Source organism: Paramacrobiotus metropolitanus, unplaced genomic scaffold, assembly GCF_019649055.1.
Source record: "Paramacrobiotus metropolitanus isolate TYO unplaced genomic scaffold, Prichtersi_v1.0 Parri_scaffold0000067, whole genome shotgun sequence".
Classification (NCBI taxonomy): Eukaryota; Metazoa; Tardigrada; class Eutardigrada; order Parachela; family Macrobiotidae; genus Paramacrobiotus; species Paramacrobiotus metropolitanus.
Window position 1 is genome coordinate 248,560 of NW_026570287.1, and position 20,192 is coordinate 268,751.

The 20,192-nt window shown below is 40.1% G+C and overlaps 2 protein-coding genes across 5 annotated transcripts; one reads left to right on the forward strand and one right to left on the reverse strand.

Moving 5' to 3' along the window:
* Positions 1–89: 89 nt before the first annotated feature.
* On the forward strand, positions 90–11,135 carry LOC129594266 (multidrug resistance-associated protein 1-like). The gene is given in 26 exon segments (XM_055490891.1): positions 90–453; positions 652–781; positions 940–1,116; positions 1,366–1,500; positions 2,505–2,639; positions 2,737–2,856; positions 2,933–2,994; positions 3,279–3,717; positions 4,083–4,112; positions 4,114–4,338; positions 4,471–4,602; positions 4,700–4,918; positions 5,064–5,289; positions 6,670–6,737; positions 6,881–7,126; positions 7,191–7,234; positions 7,400–7,454; positions 7,555–8,185; positions 8,417–8,658; positions 8,722–8,990; positions 9,221–9,353; positions 9,426–9,527; positions 9,617–9,763; positions 9,833–10,158; positions 10,426–10,620; positions 10,813–11,135. Coding segments are annotated over 25 exon segments (4,503 nt in total). The 5' UTR covers positions 90–453; positions 652–751; the 3' UTR covers positions 10,928–11,135.
* LOC129594267 (corticotropin-releasing factor receptor 2-like) lies at positions 10,693–19,740 on the reverse strand. 4 transcript variants are annotated; one of them, XM_055490894.1, is made up of 10 exons: positions 18,736–19,740; positions 17,256–17,424; positions 17,010–17,138; positions 14,840–14,965; positions 14,228–14,334; positions 12,883–13,164; positions 12,656–12,809; positions 12,464–12,597; positions 12,366–12,391; positions 10,695–11,900 (listed from the first exon to the last, which is right to left on the reverse strand). In XM_055490894.1, the coding sequence occupies exons 3-10, from the start codon at positions 17,134–17,136 to the stop codon at positions 11,363–11,365; spliced, it is 1,494 nt and encodes a 497-aa protein (XP_055346869.1). In that variant the 5' UTR covers positions 17,137–17,138; positions 17,256–17,424; positions 18,736–19,740; the 3' UTR covers positions 10,695–11,362. The 4 variants fall into 4 exon arrangements, with proteins under 4 accessions (XP_055346867.1, XP_055346870.1, XP_055346869.1 ...); XM_055490895.1 differs by lacking the exons at positions 17,256–17,424; positions 18,736–19,740 and adding an exon at positions 16,362–16,463 and having other exon boundaries at positions 10,694–11,900; positions 17,010–17,130; XM_055490893.1 differs by lacking the exon at positions 17,256–17,424 and having other exon boundaries at positions 10,696–11,900.
* Positions 19,741–20,192: the final 452 nt, after the last annotated feature.

The window sequence follows — 20,192 nt, forward strand, 5'->3', positions numbered from 1 at the left end:
ATTTAAAAACAGCGCATGCATTCATAATTATTGGCAGTGCCTTACAGTCTGCATATGAAATCTTTTATTACTTTATATACATACACAAGAAGTATAAATACATAGACTACAGAACACCCAAATATAACATACTCTGTATAATTGCGTATTGTTGTAAGGCACTTCAGGTGAGCGTTTCCCCATATTGCTTACCATATCTCATACATGCATTTGGCTGCCATGTTCATTAGCCGAATTGGTTCAGAGCAGTTGTGTATCTCGATCTTCTCGTTATAATGCATGCGCTATGGATAAGGTCTGATATACTGGCGAGCGGCCGAAGTCCGCTGACATGCCTAGCGGAAAGTTGTTCGAGCTGAATGTGTCGGACCACATGCAATCAACACGAATGATGTACTGTACCAACGTTCTACCTCGAAGTCCCGGCCGGCTTACAATCTACTACATGCTACGGTAGATTACATTATTGTTTACGGCTCCGGATTACACCTTATACGAATTCGTGAAATATTTCATAATTTCGCCATAACGCTCTCCTGCAAGACTCAACTGCAACATGCAATTTAACGAACGAGTTTCTCGGGATTTGATTACGCAAAGTGAATTTTCGGTTGTTTCCCGATAGTTAATGCGGGCACCTGTAATTTTCAGGCATGCAAATGCTAACTGAACGTTAGGAGCGATATTTTTTTGGATCGGCAGTTGGGAAAACATACTTTTGGAAGTATATATACTTGCATCGTACTCCAAAATGATTCCGTTTTGCAACTCGCCGTTGTGGGTAAGTAAATGCGTATTTTCCACGTCTCTCGATGTACTCGTGCATTATAATTACAGATGCATTAAACCAAGTATACTCGCCTCAGATATTTGAAAATTTGTGTACAGTAAATGCACGTGCACTGTCAAATGAATATTTGTTCTTATATCTATATACAGGATCACGAAAGAATCTGGAATACAACGGATCCAGACTTAACAGAATGCTTTCAGCACACAGTGTTGGTACTGCTGCCCTGCGCCTTTCTTTGGATTGTTTTTCCCATTATCATGTTCCAGTATAAAAAGCTCAAAGATATTTCCACCAAATGGACGATTCTGGCAGTAATCAAAATTGTACGAATAGAGCATCGGCAGCCATACTTGTCGCTTCGTAATCATTTGGAATTACTCAAAAGTCTAAGAATTATTCTGCAGTTGCCAGCTGGTGCCCAAAGGCTATTTGCGTTGCAACTGTTGTTATACAAAAGATTATGAGTGTTTTTCTGAACTGTTTTAATGCTCTAACAGGCGTGTTTTTTTGCATTTATGGTAATTGGTAACATAATTAAGTGTACCTCATAACTGTATCTGCCCTTATTTTAGGTGGTGGCAGTCCTGTTATGCTTTATCTGCATATGGCGACTCGCATACCTGATTTATTTGACGGCGTCCTATAACGATGAGTACGGCTCATCAGTTTCGTCATTTGTCGCGGAAATCTTTCGAATCGGAACATTCGTAAGTGCTCTTTTTTGGCGGCACTGGCTTAATTGTTCCTCAAAATCATCTATCCACTGCGTGTGGTTTAGTGAATACAGTTTTTAAGAAAAACATTAATAATAACAAGCGAATATCAGACGGAACAACAGTTGTCTGTAATTAAATTATAAATGGCCTGTCTTAACTAGTACACTACACACAAGAAAATCCCTTTTCTGAATGACGAATTCCTTTCTTATCGGCTATTGTCCCAGTTTCTTCAAATGTAGTTATATTTTCTGTTATTATCACAACCAGAATTATCTAAAAGTGATAAACGACGACTTCTGATGCGGTAGATTGTAGGTCAATACAACTGTGACAATGCAAGAATATTTGAATGAAATTATTATGAATAATATAAGAATGTGTCGTCACTATATCTTTCGTCTGGTGTATCACACACAGCTCTGGTATACCACAGGCATAAATTAATAAACTTCTAGATCAACACACTAGCTCAAACAGCTGCTTAGGAGTTTCTTTGCAGTAAACATTTTACGATAATTGGAAAGGTGTTTAATACTGTTCATGCTTATATACTGAAGCTTTTGTTACTTATACTAAAACTACTTAATATTTAATGCTTTGTTACCAACAACGTTTTACAAACTCCCAGACTCGCAACTAACATGTAATATCATTATCTTATATTTAAAGTAAAATATATTTGACAGGAAATCTGTTGAATTACGGCTGTAATATTTTGGCACTGAAATAAAATACTGAATTTGTTGTTTATTTTTGAAATGTGCGCGTAATATTGAGTCTAGTTTGTTGAAGTGTAACATGTACAAATATATGTTCTGGTAGGTTATATGCGGGTCCATGTGCCCGTATCCAGTTTGTTATCTGGATTACTTAGATATACAAGAATATATCAATTAATTTTGCCGTTAACGCTTTTAGGTATGAATTAAGTTACAAGTGTTTTTAAAATTGCATGAAATATCAGTGTGTGGAAACGATTATTACTTTTGCAGTGCTTAAGCGCTTACCTAATCAACACGGAGCGCAAAAAGAAGATAACATCATCGGGGTACAACTTTATCTTCTGGTTGATGATGACCGTTTGTGGAGTAGTGGAATTTCGTTCACACTTGAAACGGGCACTTCACGTGCGTGGTGTGGTTTGCTCTTTGCACTATATTCACAATATCCGTTTGTTCACCGATTTTTAACTGACCAGTGCAATCAAGGTTACTTACCTTGCAGGAGCACGCGTACAACCGTTTCCTCTTCGGCACGGTCATGGCGTATTATCCCTTGGTTTTTGCGCAATTATGCCTGCACTGTTTTGCTGATGAGGATCGTGCGGCTAGGCAAATACGCAAGGTTGGGATATTATTAAGAAGCATTCATTATCATTATCGATGTACATATACATTGTATATACCGGTGTTTATTGCAGTTACATTGGCCAGAGTACCACTCGTCATTTCCCAGCCGGTTGCTGTTTTCCTGGTTTTCCGGGTAACACAAGATTACAAAAAATATTTCTGATTTTCTCATTTGGCAAATTATTATTAAGCACTTGTAATTTACCAAGCTCTGAAGCCGAGTATTTAAGTTCTAAAGGCATTCAAAAGTGAGCACAAGCCGCCGAAGCCGGTCACACTAATAAAATTTTGTAACAAAATCAAAAACTGAGTTACAGCAACCTCAACAGTCAGTTAATTAAAAGTCATTCCAAAATTTAATTACTAGTATTCATGTCAAGCTGTATGACTAACCATATATTACTCCGCTTCATTTAGGTTGGTATATAAAGGATGGCGACGCCCTCTCATCCAATCCGATCTGTGGGAACTCGATACGCCCGACAAGACCGCTGTTACCGTGAGAAAATTCGAAGAGCACTGGAAGCAGGAAGTAGAACGCGGCAAAAATGGAGCATATCAACCGTCCATTATGAAAGCTCTCGGTAAGACGTACTGGAAGCTGATGCTGATGACGGGATTTCTGCAACTGCTTTCCACGGTTATCCTACAAACGGTTGCCTTGCCCTTTGCGCTACGATACATAATCTGGTTCGTCTCGGCGCCCCATGTCGAAATGTGGAAGGGATATTTTGTGGCTATTGCTCTCTTTTTGATCTCGGTGGGATTTTCCATATTCCTGGCACATTTTTATCACTGCGGTGCTTTAATTTCATTGCGAATGCGATCGGCCTTAGTCGGATGCATTTACAAAAAGGTCAGAATTTGTGTTTTTGCGGTTTTTGTTAATTCAGTTTATAAGTTGTTTTTGAAAATAATTATTTAATCTCATTGTGGTAACTTACGTAGCATTTCTTTTTTTAACTTTATGTATACAGTATACAAAACACATATCATGTATACAGTAACTTTTTAACTTTTTGTATACAGCACACAAATAAACAAAACGCGCATTGTCGCGTTCACAGTGCTGGAAATATGTTATTTACAATACGGTGTATATCTATATGTTCGTTTTCTTTGTGTCTTTAATCATCTTAAATGTTGCTGTTACTTTCATTTTTTGCTATTATTCTGCCAAATTATATCACATTATTTCTTCTCTATGGTTGCGTTTTACAGAGCTTAAAAATATCGGCCGATGCCAGACGTGGAAAAGAGCGCAGCCGAAATTGTCAATTTAATGGCTGTTGATGCTCAGCGTTTCACCTTGAGTCCCATCCATGTGCACTCGTTGTGGGGATGCGTCGTGCAGATTGTCATTGCCGTCGTATTACTCTACCAGATCATTGGTCCCTCTGTGTTTGCCGGGATTGGCGCTATGCTGCTGACCATCCCTTTGGTAGGGTCAGTGATGAGGAGAAACCGCGTTTTAGAAGTAAGTCCGCAACAAATTTTTAGTGACTACAGCGTTTACTCGTGCAAAACTGCAGTGATTAAGCTTGTGTAACAAGCGATAGCCACCTGAACTAAGTTGATTAGTATAACTTTGTTAAATTTTTTTTCATAGGCAGCGCAACTGGAAGAGAAGGATCAGCGGATGAAGGTGATGCACGAAATTCTCAATGGAATAAAAATCTTGAAGCTCTACGCTTGGGAAGAAAGTTTTGAAAACAAAGTGGAAACCGTCCGAAATAAGGAGGTGCGATGATTGCGATCGTTCGAATCAAAACATAAATGGACCGATATATATGCTGATGTTTAGAGCGCCGAACTAACAAAAAGTAATGTTTTCCCAGCTGGTAGCTCTGCGGAAATCGGCCAATTTGAAAGCCATTAACATGATCACTTGGCTGTTCACGCCGTCGCTCGTGGCTGTGGTCAGCTATACGTGCTACGTTTTATCGGATGACCATAACATTCTCAATCCGGCGAAGACATTCGTCAGCTTAGCGCTGTTTAGCATTCTTCGATTACCACTAGCTTTGCTTCCGGCAGCTATTACCGGTATTATCCAGGTAAAGGCATACTATTCATTACAACTTTCATATTTGAAAATGCATAAAAGAAGTTCTCGCCATGCTTTAACATACGGCGGGATAGCGACTTGATTTTTTTCGCAATATTACTGTACTGTGATAAAATACATGAAACCGCTTGCAGTCAGCGTTATCACTTAAACGGATTAGCTCCTTCCTGTTAAGCGAGGAACTGGATCCACATAATGTCACATATCTGCCGGCAAATGACAATCAGATCACATCAGCCATATCACTGCAGTCAGCAAGTTTTGCCTTTGGTAAAAAAGATTCAGAACCGGTACTGCGCGACATCAATCTGGATATTGTGCCGGGAACTTTAACTGCCGTTGTGGGACCTGTTGGATCTGGTACGTACCTAGTACTTCTGCTTGAAAATAAATCGATAAAGCAATTAATAAACGGGATCGACACACGAGTTTTGCTTCGGAATAAACTTTATTGAAATGAACGCGATCAGATTACTGGGATATGGTTAAATTTTAGATATTTATTGTCGTTATTTTTATGTTTTTAGGTAAATATTTTATAAGGTCTACATTTATAGTGACGTATTTAAGAATAGTTCACTTCACACCAACAAGCTAGCGCAGATGCAGTTGACCGACCGACAGAATTCGCGATCGGCAGTACTTCGCCATCCTAACAATAAATATTGCGAAACCGCATAATTTTATTATTCCTAATGTCAGAATCACTGGCTGTCGATAAACCGAATACGAAAATTACTTACATATGTGTCTTGGCTATCACACTTTTGCACAAATCGGTATCGTTTATTTACGCGTGCTGAGAACGAGACTATTTCCGTGGCATTGTTGGTGGATTCGCTGATCCAGCACGTCATAGGTCTTTCCGGCAACCAAAGGTTCCCGTCCGTATTGATACGTAGCTACCCACGTAGGAAGCTAGGCCGATAGACAGGAGGAGCAGTAGGGACAGGCGTCCGGGAATGTGACCGAAGGTTCGTTTCGCCCGAAATGAGGCTAGCTTGACCAATCCGCCGGCCAACGGTATTCCACATACCATTCCAATGGTTTCACCATAGGATCGTTTCCGGTAATATACACCAATCAGACCGCCCACAAGGCCACCGCCTACGCAGACCGCCACTCCGATCGTCAGGCAGCGACTGTAGAGCAGCGACCACGTCATTTTTAAACCGGCAGCAGGAAATAGGAGCGAAGATAAAGATCCAATAAAAAATCCAACCAAAATATTGCTGCACAAAGTTATGCGTAATATTATACCGATCAATAGCAGTTAGTTCTTGAACCAAAGTATAATAGCGATAGTCCACTCACGCTTAAAGATATTTCATGAACAATGTAATTTTGGAAAGATCGGTGCTAATAAACCCAGTGCGCCGTACGTTCGTACAGTAATCTGCATGCTGCAATACTAGGGCTGACTTGCATAACCTACCGTTGTCTGCACACTAGACGATCAGCCCGCCCCTTACTTAAAAAAATGGTTCAGCTTACTTCCAAAATTATTGGCGTGAATAGAAATGTTGTCTGACGAGAAAAAGACAAAACTTTCATCAGCTCACATGGACAAAAAACGTTAAATTTATGGAAAGCGGAACCTATGACCACAAAACTAATACATGCATGCGTCATTGCGGTAATTTAGTAGGAGCCAACCTGTTCGTGCGAAGCTGTCAAGCGAGCCGGCGACATCGTACTCGTATTATGACGTCAAGGGATATACATGAAATTTTTTTGCAGGTAAAAGTTCGATATGTTCAGCCATAATCGGCACATTGGAGAAGCTGTCTGGATCGGTTTATGTTAAAGTATGTATGTGTTTTACCCAAATTATGCATTCTGATAACGTCTTATTTAGCGGTATAAAATCATTTCCCTTATTATTCTTTTGATGTATCTGTGTACACACTTTCTGTTTCATTTATGTCTAACTTGGTTTCCTGATGCGTAGGGAAAACTGGCATACTGCAGCCAGTCAGCTTGGATTCAGAACCGAACCGTAAAGGAAAACATCCTATTTGGTTTACCGTATGACGAAGCCAAGTACGCGGAAGCAATCGAGGTCACGGCGTTACAACCTGATCTGGACATTTTACCAGCGGGAGATGATACGGAAATTGGGGAACGCGGGATAAATCTCAGTGGTGGACAGAAGCAGAGGATCAATATCGCCCGGGCCATCTACGCAAACGCCGATGCAAGTGTGTCCGCAGTTTGTTATCTTCGCACAGTAATAAGACAGACACGCAATGCTGTTCCAGGTGTACTTACTGGACGATCCGTTAAGCGCCGTCGATGCTCACGTGTAAGAATAAATTTATACTATCCAGTGGACTGCACAATTAATGAAAAATACTTTATTTTGCGTTTGGAAAAAGAGGAAACGCTGTACATATCCACCTGTGAGCTGTGGCAGTAATAAATCCGCAGTTAGTTTAGTTTACCGTGAGCATGCATGTTATGTTTTCAGGGCTAAGCACATCTTTGATAATGTGATTGGGCCTCGTGGCGTCCTGAGGAACAAGGTATTTTGGATTAAGTTAGCGGCTGCCGCCTATTTAATTGATCCAAATGTTGAGAATATTTTTTAAGATTGCAAGCTTAATAATGTGGTGTTAATTGCAGACAAGAATTTTTGTTACACATGCTGCGCACTTCCTCCCCCAATGCGATCGCATCGTTTTTATCCGGCACGGAGAAATCTCGGCTTTTGCGGATTTTTCTCGCTTAATACAATCAGTGGATTTCAGTGAATTCCATGAAAACCTTAAAACCCGCGCTGAAACGGAAGCCTTAACCGACGAAGTAGAAGACAAAATTTTGCCGGTTTTAACGGATGTCGATGAAGACGCTCCACCGCCTATAACAAAGAATAGAGCGGGATCAGGCAGCGAAGCCTTCGAAATGCAGGATAAAAATCAGCCCGTTGGACAGAATATCCGCCGCGTCCACACCACGTCGGGCTCGGACGCGCCCAGTTCCGTTAAAGGCGAGAACTCCAAGTTGATCATCGAGGAGCACGCGGAAGTGGGAAAAGTGCGCTGGAAAATTTACGCGACATTACTGAAGTATGCCTCGGGTGTGGCAACATTTATTACGGTGCTGTCGCATGCGATCTACACCGGATTTGTTCTGGCTGCCAACGTTTGGTTAAGCGTTTGGTCCGAGGATAATATGACAATGCCAGATGGTGGTGTAAATACGCAGCTGCGAGATTACCGACTGGGAATATATGCGCTGCTGAATTTTTTTCAAGGTGACTCTGACGCACATTATTCCCTTAATTGCACTAGTGTTGTACTACGCGTATGCTCTTGTACCGTCTCCAGACCGGCACTACATAATCTGTACATGAACTTTTTGCTATAATTCCGCTTAACAGTTTTCTGCTCCAGTCTAGACATTTTCGTAATATTATTCATAATTTATACATTTTAGTCATTTAGTTGGTATGTTTTCGGATGCATAATCGTTTATTTACTTGCAGCGATTTTTATTTATATTTCGGCGTTGGTATTGGCACTTAGTTGTGTTCGAGCAAGTCGCCGGTTGCATTCGGAAATGCTGCATCGACTTCTACGAGCACCACTGTCCTTTTTCGAAAGCACTCCCGTCGGTCGTATTGTCAACCGCTTCAGTCGGGATCTGGATACGCTCGACAACCAACTTCCCGCGCATTTTAAAATGTGGTTAAACGGACTGTTTATATTAATTTCTGTTTTAATTTTGGTAAGTACAGGTATTTGGTTTTTATAGAAACAATGTTGACTATATTAATAAAATTGAACTTAGATTTGCATCAGTACGCCGATTTTCGCCGCGGTGGTGCCGGTAGTGGCCATCCTATACGTGCTAATACAAAAAGCCTTCGTTCCGTCAAGCCGCCAGATAAAACGCCTGGAGTCGGTCTCCCGTTCTCCGATTCTATCGCATTTTCAAGAGTCTCTGAATGGGCGTCAAGTTATTCTGGCCATGAATCAGGAGGATCGTTTTATCGACATTAATAGTCATCTCAACGACATTCACAATACTTCTTCGTATGCTAATGCTGTGGGTCAACGGTACGTAAAGGGACTGCAATTTGCACGAATAAAGCGTCATAATAAAAAAATACAAAATATAAAAAATTAAATTAAACAGCGGCAAGGCATGTGTGGCGACGAGTCAGTTTTATGATTAAAATTCCCTCGTTTTGTCTTTAATTTTCTGGCAAACGCATTGTTGTACTGCTCGATTTATGAGCAATAGAATATTAATCCTACGACCCGCTGATTTCTTGATGTTTTGGTAGATGGATTCTGGTGCGAGTGGAAGCGCTCGGCAGTCTTTGTGTTTTCTTCGCGGCGCTATTTGCGGTCATAGGAAAAGGTCACTGGGAAAGCCATCCGGGTTTGCTGGGGCTGGCTATAACATATGCAACAACTGTAAGAAAGCTCTCTCCCGCTGCCAAACTTCTTCATGCAAGATCATCGAACTAATCTGCTGTTGTTATACAGATGACATCATCCTTTAATTGGCTTGTCAGAACAAGTAGCGATATCGAAGCTAACGCCGTGTCGGTTGAACGGATGCAAGAGTACACTCAGATCCAACAGGAAGTACGTAATTACGTATACATCTGCATATCTATATTGCATCATCAGTTCCATGCCTACGTGGAGATTTCATCAAAACCGTTTTACTTTAGGCATCATGGCACATTCCTTCACGAAAACCTAAAGACAATTGGCCAGAACACGGCAAAGTTGAGTTCTATAATTATGGTCTTCGCTATCGGGAGAATTTGGATTTAGTTTTGGAAAATATAACCTGCACCATTTCCGGAGGAGAGAGAGTAAATTTTGAAATTTTTATTATCATAATAATTCATAAATTGAATTTTAACGCATCCTTTTAACGGTAGATTGGTGTTTGTGGCCGAACCGGAGCCGGAAAGACGTCGTTAATCAGTGCGTTATTTCGCCTGCTAGAGCCGGCAACCGGTATAATAAAAATCGATGACCTCGACATTACACAACTGGGTCTGCATGATGTGCGCTCCCGGTTGACCATTATTCCACAAGATCCTGTATTGTTTAACGGGACACTACGATCCAATCTTGATCCGTTTGGCAAACATTCCGATGCAGAGATATGGTCCGCTCTGGAGCTGTCATACTTGAAGGAATTTGCGCAAAACAAAAGCGCCAAACTGGACCTTCCCATTGCGGAATCCGGAGATAATTTAAGGTTACCAGGTTTTAATTTTCTACAGAAGTTACTATTCGTTTTGAAAGTAAATTTAAACGGCTATAGCAGTTTGTTTACTGAACGTTGCATGTAGGATGTAGTCGTAAGGTGAGAAATCATTTTATTAACTTTCCCTAATGTAGGGTAATTTGCCGCTGACATCTGACACAGACAAATTACAGATTAACGTAATGCATAAATTAAAATAAATTTTAAAAGTGCTTTAATATTTATTAATAATGGTTAAATATTTTTTGAATAATTTAGTGTTGGACAACGCCAGCTGGTATGTCTTGCTCGTGCGCTTCTTCGGAAATCGAGGATCCTAATCTTAGATGAAGCAACAGCGTCCATTGATTTGGAATGTGATGAACTAATCCAGACGGCGATCCATAAGGAGTTCTCTCATTGCACCGTGATCACAGTTGCTCACCGTTTGAATACAATTATGAACTACGATAGGTACTGTAAACCCTGTTTGCAAATGCCGTGTATAATAATACGTACCATAGTGTGCACATTTTTTCGCTGTTAATCGTAAGTTTTTTTTACCTTTCATTGGAACTGTACATTACTAGTGATAGTACTACTCACTCGTGGCGATTACGAAGTCATTCCACGGAAACAATTTTGCACAAATTTTTCTTATTGCAGAATCATGGTACTGGAAAACGGGAAAATTCAAGAATTCGATACTCCAAATAATTTGCTCATGAACAAAGATAGTTTATTTTATGCTTTAGCCAAAACCGCAAATCTTGCTCATTGAGACAACCCTGGATTCTTTGTTGTCGTTTTAAATAATTCATTGTGATATTGGGTATTAATGTCGGTAAATTGGTAATGACTATGAATTATGAACCTGTTTGCACTGCATCAACGCTGGAATCAATTAATTAGGTACTCTGTAGGTTCGGTTCAGCAACTATGCGTTGCTGCATCGAAATCAATAAAGTCGATTGCACAAGCAGCTATAATTATGTTTGCCTTCTTAAAGTAATTGCTGGTCACGTTTCTACTGTTGTAAGCGATACAGTCGCATTTAAAATAAATATCAAAATTTTAATTAGACCGTTCTGTTCCGTACGGGAATGCAGTATTAGTCAAATCACCGGACTGAAAACACGTAATCCGTGGGCGGTAATCTCATGGGAAACCGGATAGTACTAAGATTAGAAAGTTCAAAATCCCCCAGCAGTACGGGCTACACAACGACCACCGGGAATTTGGCCTTTGATGAACGTGAACTTAATCGGTTTAGCTTTAGTGATTCACTCCGCCCATCAAATCGAAAGGATTCCGTATTAGCAAAACGCTCCTGACTTTTGCGGGTCCGTAAATAATACTGATACTCGTTGTGGTTGCCACGAAAACTCCGTGCATCAAAATTCGGCTGATTACCGGATGAGTATTCTCTTACTTTCACCGTGGATTCCGGCACAGACCGGAAGCAGCCGAAGCGCATGACCTTCCGATAACAATGCACTTTCAACAGGCCGCGCACTTGACGATTACAGAAACAATACAGAACGGCAACAAAAAATCCCTGTATGGGCAGTAGGATGGCTGTGATGATCTGGAAGACGGCTTTGACAACGGCGGGATCATTGGGCTGCACGAGGACTATAACGTATGTTAATCCCAGAAGTGGCATGAGGATCAGGAAACTGCGTACACCCCGGCCCACCAGTGATGACGGCTGCGATATCCTGCCAGATTGTTTCTTCAGGATTGTGTGAAGTCTATAAATTAACACCAGTATAATGTCGGAACTCTGCAGTATCAGTACAATTGCTAAAACAAAATTTTCCACTGAAACAAACCCGTTTCGAAATATCATATACAGACTACAAGGGCATTAAACCATTCCTCATAAACTATTTGGCATTTGAGGTCTGCAGAGTACAGTAAGCAGAACATTTACTTAAACAATGTACTCGTACGTAAGGACATAATCTTTGGGATAAATGGATACATGACAAAAACGTGCAATAAATTCTATAATAAAACTTTTACTGCATGCGCTTCTGATGAAGGATATAATATTTTTATTTGTGTTGTACTAAAATGTTTATTGTGCATCGGATATTTACTTTTCGTTGCATTACTAATTAACTGTAAAACTAATTATACGCTCGACGAAAAAGCATCTCGGTGTATGAATTTATATAAACAGAGATACACAAATTAACCATAAGCGTACTTACGACAGGAATAAAAGGATTAAGTTCACCTGAAAAGGTCAACAAATCAGTGATGGAGAAAGCGGTCACGCGGTATATCCTATGGGATTTACGCAGCTTACCATGAGAACCGTCAGAACTGGTGCAATGAAAATGAAATTATATGGCGACATCAATTCCGTACTCAGCCAGTTAACATTTTCCTCATAATTAACTTTCACCAGTGTCCATATTAGCGTGATTATAGCCGGAAGTACTAATCAATAAAGCAAAATTAAACGCTAAATCATAATCGGTACATTCACGTGACTTACACCATCCTATTGCCCCAAACGGCCAAAAGGTCAACTGTTCCAATTTGTGCGGTTTGAACAGTATACAAGTCATATATAATCCTTCACAAAATGTCCAAAAAAACGTTGTCATTTGGCAGTACGTAAAGGCAATTATCATTCCATGGAGGATATTCTAAAAGTCCATTAAAACCCATTATAGCACAGCATCGCTCGCCGAGCGTCATTTGGAAGTAGGCCACTGTCACCCGTTTTATGATGGGAAATTCCCTTTCTTCGGAGAACTCCATCTTCTCCTCGTTAGACTGGAAATTTTGTTGACTTTTAAAGTAGAAAAATAAGGTCATTGTCATCCAGACGGAAGCCGAAAAGACGTAGGTCGTTATGAGATTCAAATGTATCACATTGCGGAGACGGCAGAGCGTCCGAAATTTGGCATAAATGCAAATGGCCAATATACACGTTGCCAACGATAAGGAATAACCAAAGTAATGGAGGACGGTACTTATCAAATTGATAATATCCGGTGACTGCAAGTAAACAACACATCAAATCGTCACGTGTACATAATGACTTGCGAAATATATAACAAGTGGTTTAAAACAAATTTGCCGCTTATGAAACAATTCAATGTATTTGCTACAGCTATAAACATAATGCTTATTAGTTATTACACTCATTGTTAATGCAAATTATTCTTTAGCTCATGTTTTGGGTATTTTGTTTGTGAGAACCGTACGACAGCGAACAATGTGACAAAGTATCGATTGTATTATTACTATTATTATTATCCCATATTATTATATACGCAGTCGTCGAACGGGTTAATATTATAATTTTTTCAAAAATTTTCAACAAGCGCGGTGCGGTGCAAATTCTTGAAACAGCAGCAAGAAAAATTGCAGTTTAAAAAACCATCGAACGTCGGTTTACAGATAGTACAAACTCAAACTCAGCGGGAAACAATTTTTTCCTTTTTCTGTGCGTGTCCCGGACTGTTAACGGACGAGACCACTTCTGAATCGGCGCTTTACAACCTATATCCATCCAGTGCGTTCTCCAACTACTTTTTCTGTTTCTACTCTAAATGCGATTGAGCCATCACGCCTGTCAACTGTGATTTCTGGACGATGCGATCCAATTAACGGTATGCGATGGGAGCCGACAAATACACTTTGCGGGCCTGTGCAGTTCAACTGGAAATGCCCACAGTTCGTCTATGGGAATTTACGAGGATAACAACTTTTTATGTAAAGAGAGTCAAGTTCTTTTATCGGAGACCACCTTCGTATCATTAACAATTTAAAAATGGAATCCGCAGAAGTATAGATTGTTCTGTCGTGCCTTCCATAAAAGAGAAAGGAGCCTTTATTGCTCAACAGTCATCATATACACTGCATTTATCCACAGTACTCGGATATCATGCAATTATACATATCAGGAACACGGATATCTGTACAATCAATTTGCACATGCAGCACAAAAGCTGTGGAGGGTAACAAAGACAGAAATGTACCGTAAAAATATTTTATTAACCACAGAAAACTAGCTGAATAATCGCTCACGTAATATGAACTGTATAAGTTCACTTACCGCGCCGGGAACAGCAGTATAATCGGTTCGGCCCTGGCTAAGGCATTCGCTGTAGTTACTCCAGCGATCCCATGTTCCATTTTCAAAGCACTGCCGGCTTACATTGGCTGCAACCGGAAATACTGGCAATTGACAAAGTGTGATTCGGGAATTGAAAAAGCAGAGTACTTAACCTTTATAGCGCAATTACAAAGTCGAGTCTGTTAAAGGCATCGATAGCATTCATCGTTTAAGGAAAATTAAGTGCTGAACATACAGAAACGAAAAGGGACACGCAAAAAATATTTATAACTAATTCAAAATAAATTTTCCAGCGTTTGCAATTTTCACGAATTTGCGTTAGTAAATGCAGTTCATGTGAATTAAAAAACGGAAATATATGCTCTTGTCAAATTTCGGTCTATTAACGTTGCTTTTAAGTGACTTTCACCGTAGTATGAGTAATTTGCTTATAATACGAGTATATGCTTACGAAATAGTCAATAATTTCACTGTACCATGAAAGTGAAGTCTTTTATTGTTATACGGCCTGCTATTGTAAAATAAATGCTTAAATAGTTACAGGACTGTATTAACCAAATTTATGCTCAAAAATGTTGACAGTGTATTTACCTTCTGTAACGTACGTATATCTGATTCCGTTCCATTCCTCTGGGCAGGGAATTACCGCCAGCATTCCGGCTTCCACCGGTGGCCAGCAGGACGCAACATTCCAGTTGGCTTCGCAAAACAGCTTTCCTGAAGACGGAAGCCATAAAACGTACCGGCTTGGTGTGATACGTGCAACGTGATCTGTTTAATTAAACGTCCGAGGCCAATAACGTATTATTTTTTCGCGCGCTATTTTCAGTAATTTGAATCTAACAGCTAGCCATTTCAGTGTTTCATCACTTATAAACCGGATGAGTGGGTGAGATGTTGGACATCACGACATTTGCTTGTACCGGAAGGAAGACTGCACAATGATTCGAATAATGAGCGCCGGCAAACGATACGGACAAATCATCCTGCCTATGCAGTTATAACCTTAGCTTATTGTTAGTAACAGCGGATTTTTACGATTTCTGGAAAATTCACAACAGCATAGTCGCTAGTTTTATTTTAGTTTATCGGCAATTGACATAGAAGTACTTCAAGTATGGAATTTTTTACTTAGATATCCGGGTGCAGGACTCTGTGCTGACAACTTATAAGAATATGATTAAACAGTAAGTATGTATCTGCAACATCTTGTATTCGCTTTCGCATGTGCAACAATCCCTTATTGCTCACACTGAACGTCGCAGAATGATACTTATTTGCAAAATAAGCTGTTTAAAATTTTTCTTCATAACTAACAAAAAAACGAAAACGCTTTAAATCTGTACTTGTAATCTTATTTGTATTCTGTTAGTTATTACAAATCTTACAAGTTTTAATCGATGTGGTCATGTTAAACCAAGAAAATGCAAGAGAAAACACAAATTTAAAATACAAATTTGTTTAACACACAGAATTTAGCAAAGGAAAGAAGTGCTGTGCACATGCGGTTAAACAACTGTTGTAAATCATAATCATAAAATCAATTAGCAAATGGATACACTAAATATCTAAATGCGACAGCCTGCATGCAGGTACAAAACAAGGGAATCTGAACCTACCGGACTTCCGACAACCGGACGACAGATTAAAATTTGCCGAAGAGCATTTGCGTCTACGGGCAGAATCGTACAGCCTGCGCAATACCGTCATGCTTTCCTGGAGCATATTCATTTTCCACAAGCGGCGCATTCAATAATGTATTTGGCTACAGATAATTAGTGCAATCTTCACTTTCCCAAAATTCAAACTTCAAAGGAACGAAGCAATATTAATTTTCTACAACTAACTAACTTCTCGTGCGAAGATTTAAAATTATCAACAATCCCCATGCACTAATAGAACATAGGAATTAATTTAAATTATTTCAGAGAATGCTTCCGGCAGAGGTATTATCACTGTTAATTTCAACTTAGGGTCTGCTATGTGCAAAATGCAGTCGCAATACGTATATGAATAAGCAGCGTCCAATCGGTTGAGATCCGTAGCAGATGTCTTAGGTGGCTTAATCGATTTTTCTCTGTACCGTACGTTAAACGTATTACACATTGGATACCTGCTAATTGGATAATGCTTTAAGAGTCCAGCTTTTAACAGTGCTTGACGCCTTATTTCCGGTCGACGGTTCTCACTTCTCACCAGTTTGGGATTGTAATATCTGCGATACACCACGTACGTCACCGACAAACTTAATTTGTACCGCCACAAAACAATCGCAGTCTCTTTGAGAGTTATAGTTCATAAAAACGTATTTTCACTTTCCTCATCTATTCCTGGAATCACTAACGGTGATGCGCTAATGCTATCTTCTCAAACGGTCACCTGAATAATGTTTGCGTATCTGCATGATGGGAAAATACTAAATAGAGTCCAACAAGAAAAATAAGCGATGTTGTAATAATGGCTCTCAGTAATACAGTGAATTAATCGTCTACTACAATATTTCGGTAACCTTTACACGTACAAAGTATAATACTTTATGCTTATATAAAACTTTATGTAAGATATGGTTAAGCAGAAACCATGTATGCTTATGGCACAACCGCAAATGGAAGACATTAGAGTGCAGAAATTGGTAACCTAAAGCTCCGATCGCCGTTCGTTTGGCGGATGAACCTCCTAATACCCTTGTTACATTTCGAGTTTCCTTATGCTAGAAAGTACCTAATGGTAAGATCTTAACAGTTATTAAATCTTGGCTCACCTGTTGCTGTTAACCGTTCTGTGTCATTGACAAATTCCAACGCACATAAGGTCTTAGAGGTTTGCATATATTCCACGCATAATTCCGGATCGGTTTTATCCTGGCATAACTCATCATCCGCTTCCATTCCTGTTGGAAAGGCAACGATTAAATAACAGTGGAAACATGTTGCGGAACGGATATGCTAGTGCCTTGTGCAGACGTTGGTGCTGGTCTTGGATTTTAATTTAATGGAGTCATACGTACAGAATACAGTACACGAACCGCGCTGTCTAATCCTCAAGGAATTGATTAAAATTAACCGTTTCACCAACATACAGCAAAAGTCAGTTAAAAGGTAATTTCTTCAATCAAGCTGTCGTCGATTGCTGACTGCCACTGGGATTTCTTTGACAAAGCATTGCCACGGATCATGCTGCAATGGAATATGGTGTCATTTTGCCGCCGTGGTACATGCTTTGTATGGACCATATTCAGCAAACGTAACCCGAGTACGCAATGAAATCCTTGTTTTGATTTGCGCCGAACGCGAATCCCTACCAGTGAGCCGGCATAGTTTGCAAGAATATCTTGCCGATTAATTACCGAAAAAAAGCATTCGTAGACGCATGTTAAGATGCCGCGGAGCCAAAATATGTCAATCTTAAGACAAGGTTATTTAAAGCTCACTGTATATTTAGAAACAACAATTTATCAACGTAAATCTCTTGGATAGTTGTAATGATACCCACATCGACATAATTGTCAGCACATTCCTTTACTGTTAAAGCATCTGTATGCCATTCCGGAGATCTTTTATTACTTTCAGAATGGTATGTTTTTCTGGGCAGTACATCTCCAACTGCTTAATAATAATGGGGAACATCTCATCACCGGCGCACGCCCTTGCGACCACAAGCGTATCAAAAAAGCCGGGTGTGATGCGAATCGTTCAGTTACTGTACCATGCAGAGGTCGGCTGGAAACGCTACAGATACGGTGGCCTTTTTTCATTTTCAGCATCACTGGAGCGATTTTGCATACATACTTCCTGTGATCCACGCATGAAGTATCATACGTAATTTCACCAATAACCATACGCTAATCAACATAATATTATGTAAACGAAGCACTTATACGGTAGCTACTGCAGATACACCTCGTATATAGACTGCCGCTTTGTGTGCTGCGCAGCTTATTTTGCTAGATGATCAATATACAATACGATAGCGTACAGCGTAAGTAAAACGCTAAATGACGGCATTTCCGTACCGAACATAAAAAACGCACGGCAATCAGAAGATAAACATTAAACGTTTCCCTGCCGTTTGTCCCTACATGCTGGGATGCATTTACCCAAGATTACGTTACATACCCTTGAAAACACTAATCAAATAAGAAATCATACATTTTTGTTTGATTTTTTTATCCTGCCATTTGGGCTGTGTTGACATATAATAAGCGCGAAGCTACCAGTATCGTTTGAAACGCCACTAAAATGCCCCTGGAAATTTTTGAATTTGATGCCGGTAGAAAAACAAGATTTTTTCGCAGAATCGCAAAAGATAAAATTACGTATGTTTCCTCATACTTCACTCCATCATTTGAAATCTTCACAGAAATCAGCAAAATACAGTAAATAAGTTTCCTGTTGCAAGACAATCATTATTGTCATATTTTGCATGAAGTCCATTCAAGTCATGAACAGATAGATGATACCGCGCATGGTCGCATATCGAGTACTTACGTTAACAGAATAGAACCAGTGTTGTAGTGTACGAACTACGCACGCGCCGTAAACAATAAATACAAGTGCGGTATCCCAGTTTTCGCAATCGCTTTGATCGATACAACCAAGCTTCATCAATCCAGAATAATCAGACCTCCGCCCGATCATTAGCCGGAAAAGGTAACAAAAAGCAGTCCTTGTACACGCAGAAAGATCAAGATGTATTTGTGTCAAAAACAGCAGGTCCACAGCGGTGAACTTGAATCTTGGTTATTCCCACATCTCATGTATAAGAAAAAGCGCGGTCAGTTGCGGGTGTATTTGCAGTATCCATGTTGCAGCGCACAAAAGAATCATTCAAGCGGGGAACACAGCATGAGAATCCATTAACCAGTTTTTCTTTGGATGACTTCCGAGGCTTTAAAGGATCAGTGAATGCTTTGAAATATTTTGATTGCTAAAAAGACTGAACTCGGACAGCAACAAATCGACCGCATTCGAAGTCAACGACTGTATTGCATAATTTGCAGACCGGCATTTTTTACTTTGGATGTGTCCTCGATTAGTCAGATATACATACGTTAATTATCCAGTCCCGGTCTTTTAAAGTGAAGCAAGAAATTACACTGTAGTCAGGAAAGTATGAACAAACAGATGACAACGTCGCGAAGAAATGACACACTGTCCAACTGGATAAAAAGTGTCAGAACAGTTTTTTCCGCAGACTACACCCGCACACACGACCGTTATGGCATGATACACAGACATACGCGTGTATGTACAAATTTATGTTTAGTCGCGCGCGATAGCGTCACTGGCAGTATGCAGGCATATGTTGATGACAGATAAGAACGGCTACTTGGGTCAATTGAAGCATGAATAGCCGAACAGGGATCAGGGATCGATTTTGGATGTTGTCGCCCAGATGGAAAATGTGAAATCTCCTAGTGAGAGCTGATTAAATTATCGTAGAATTGTTAAAATTAGGCAACACCGAAAATTTCTCTTGGCTCAACCAATACCGCGCGCCACTATATCACACTAACGATGTATGCGCGCGCCGGCCGAAGACAGCACGCGGTGGGTATGTTTCGGTCCCAAAGTATACAGTGACGTCAGAGGCGCCTTGACGACACAGGAGTGTCCCGACTATATCCACGAAACCGGCGTGAGTGTCAAGAACAGACCAGTTGCATTTGAAATACCTCAAGTAGCAAAGCCAGCACGAGTATCAAAGCCAGCGAGAAAGGCTGATTAGCAACTGAGGCTATTCCAAAAAGTGCCGAAAGCTGTCGCTCCAAATAAGAATGACACAGCCTATTAACGTAAAGGAACCAAAAAACTGTAGGCACGCCCGTCATCCTTGCATGCACGCCACATATGCGACAAAAGGATCCGCTATATGTTGTTGACATGTGGACTATTTATCCATAACGGGCTGATGTTTAGGTGTTTGTCGAGTTAAATACCACGAA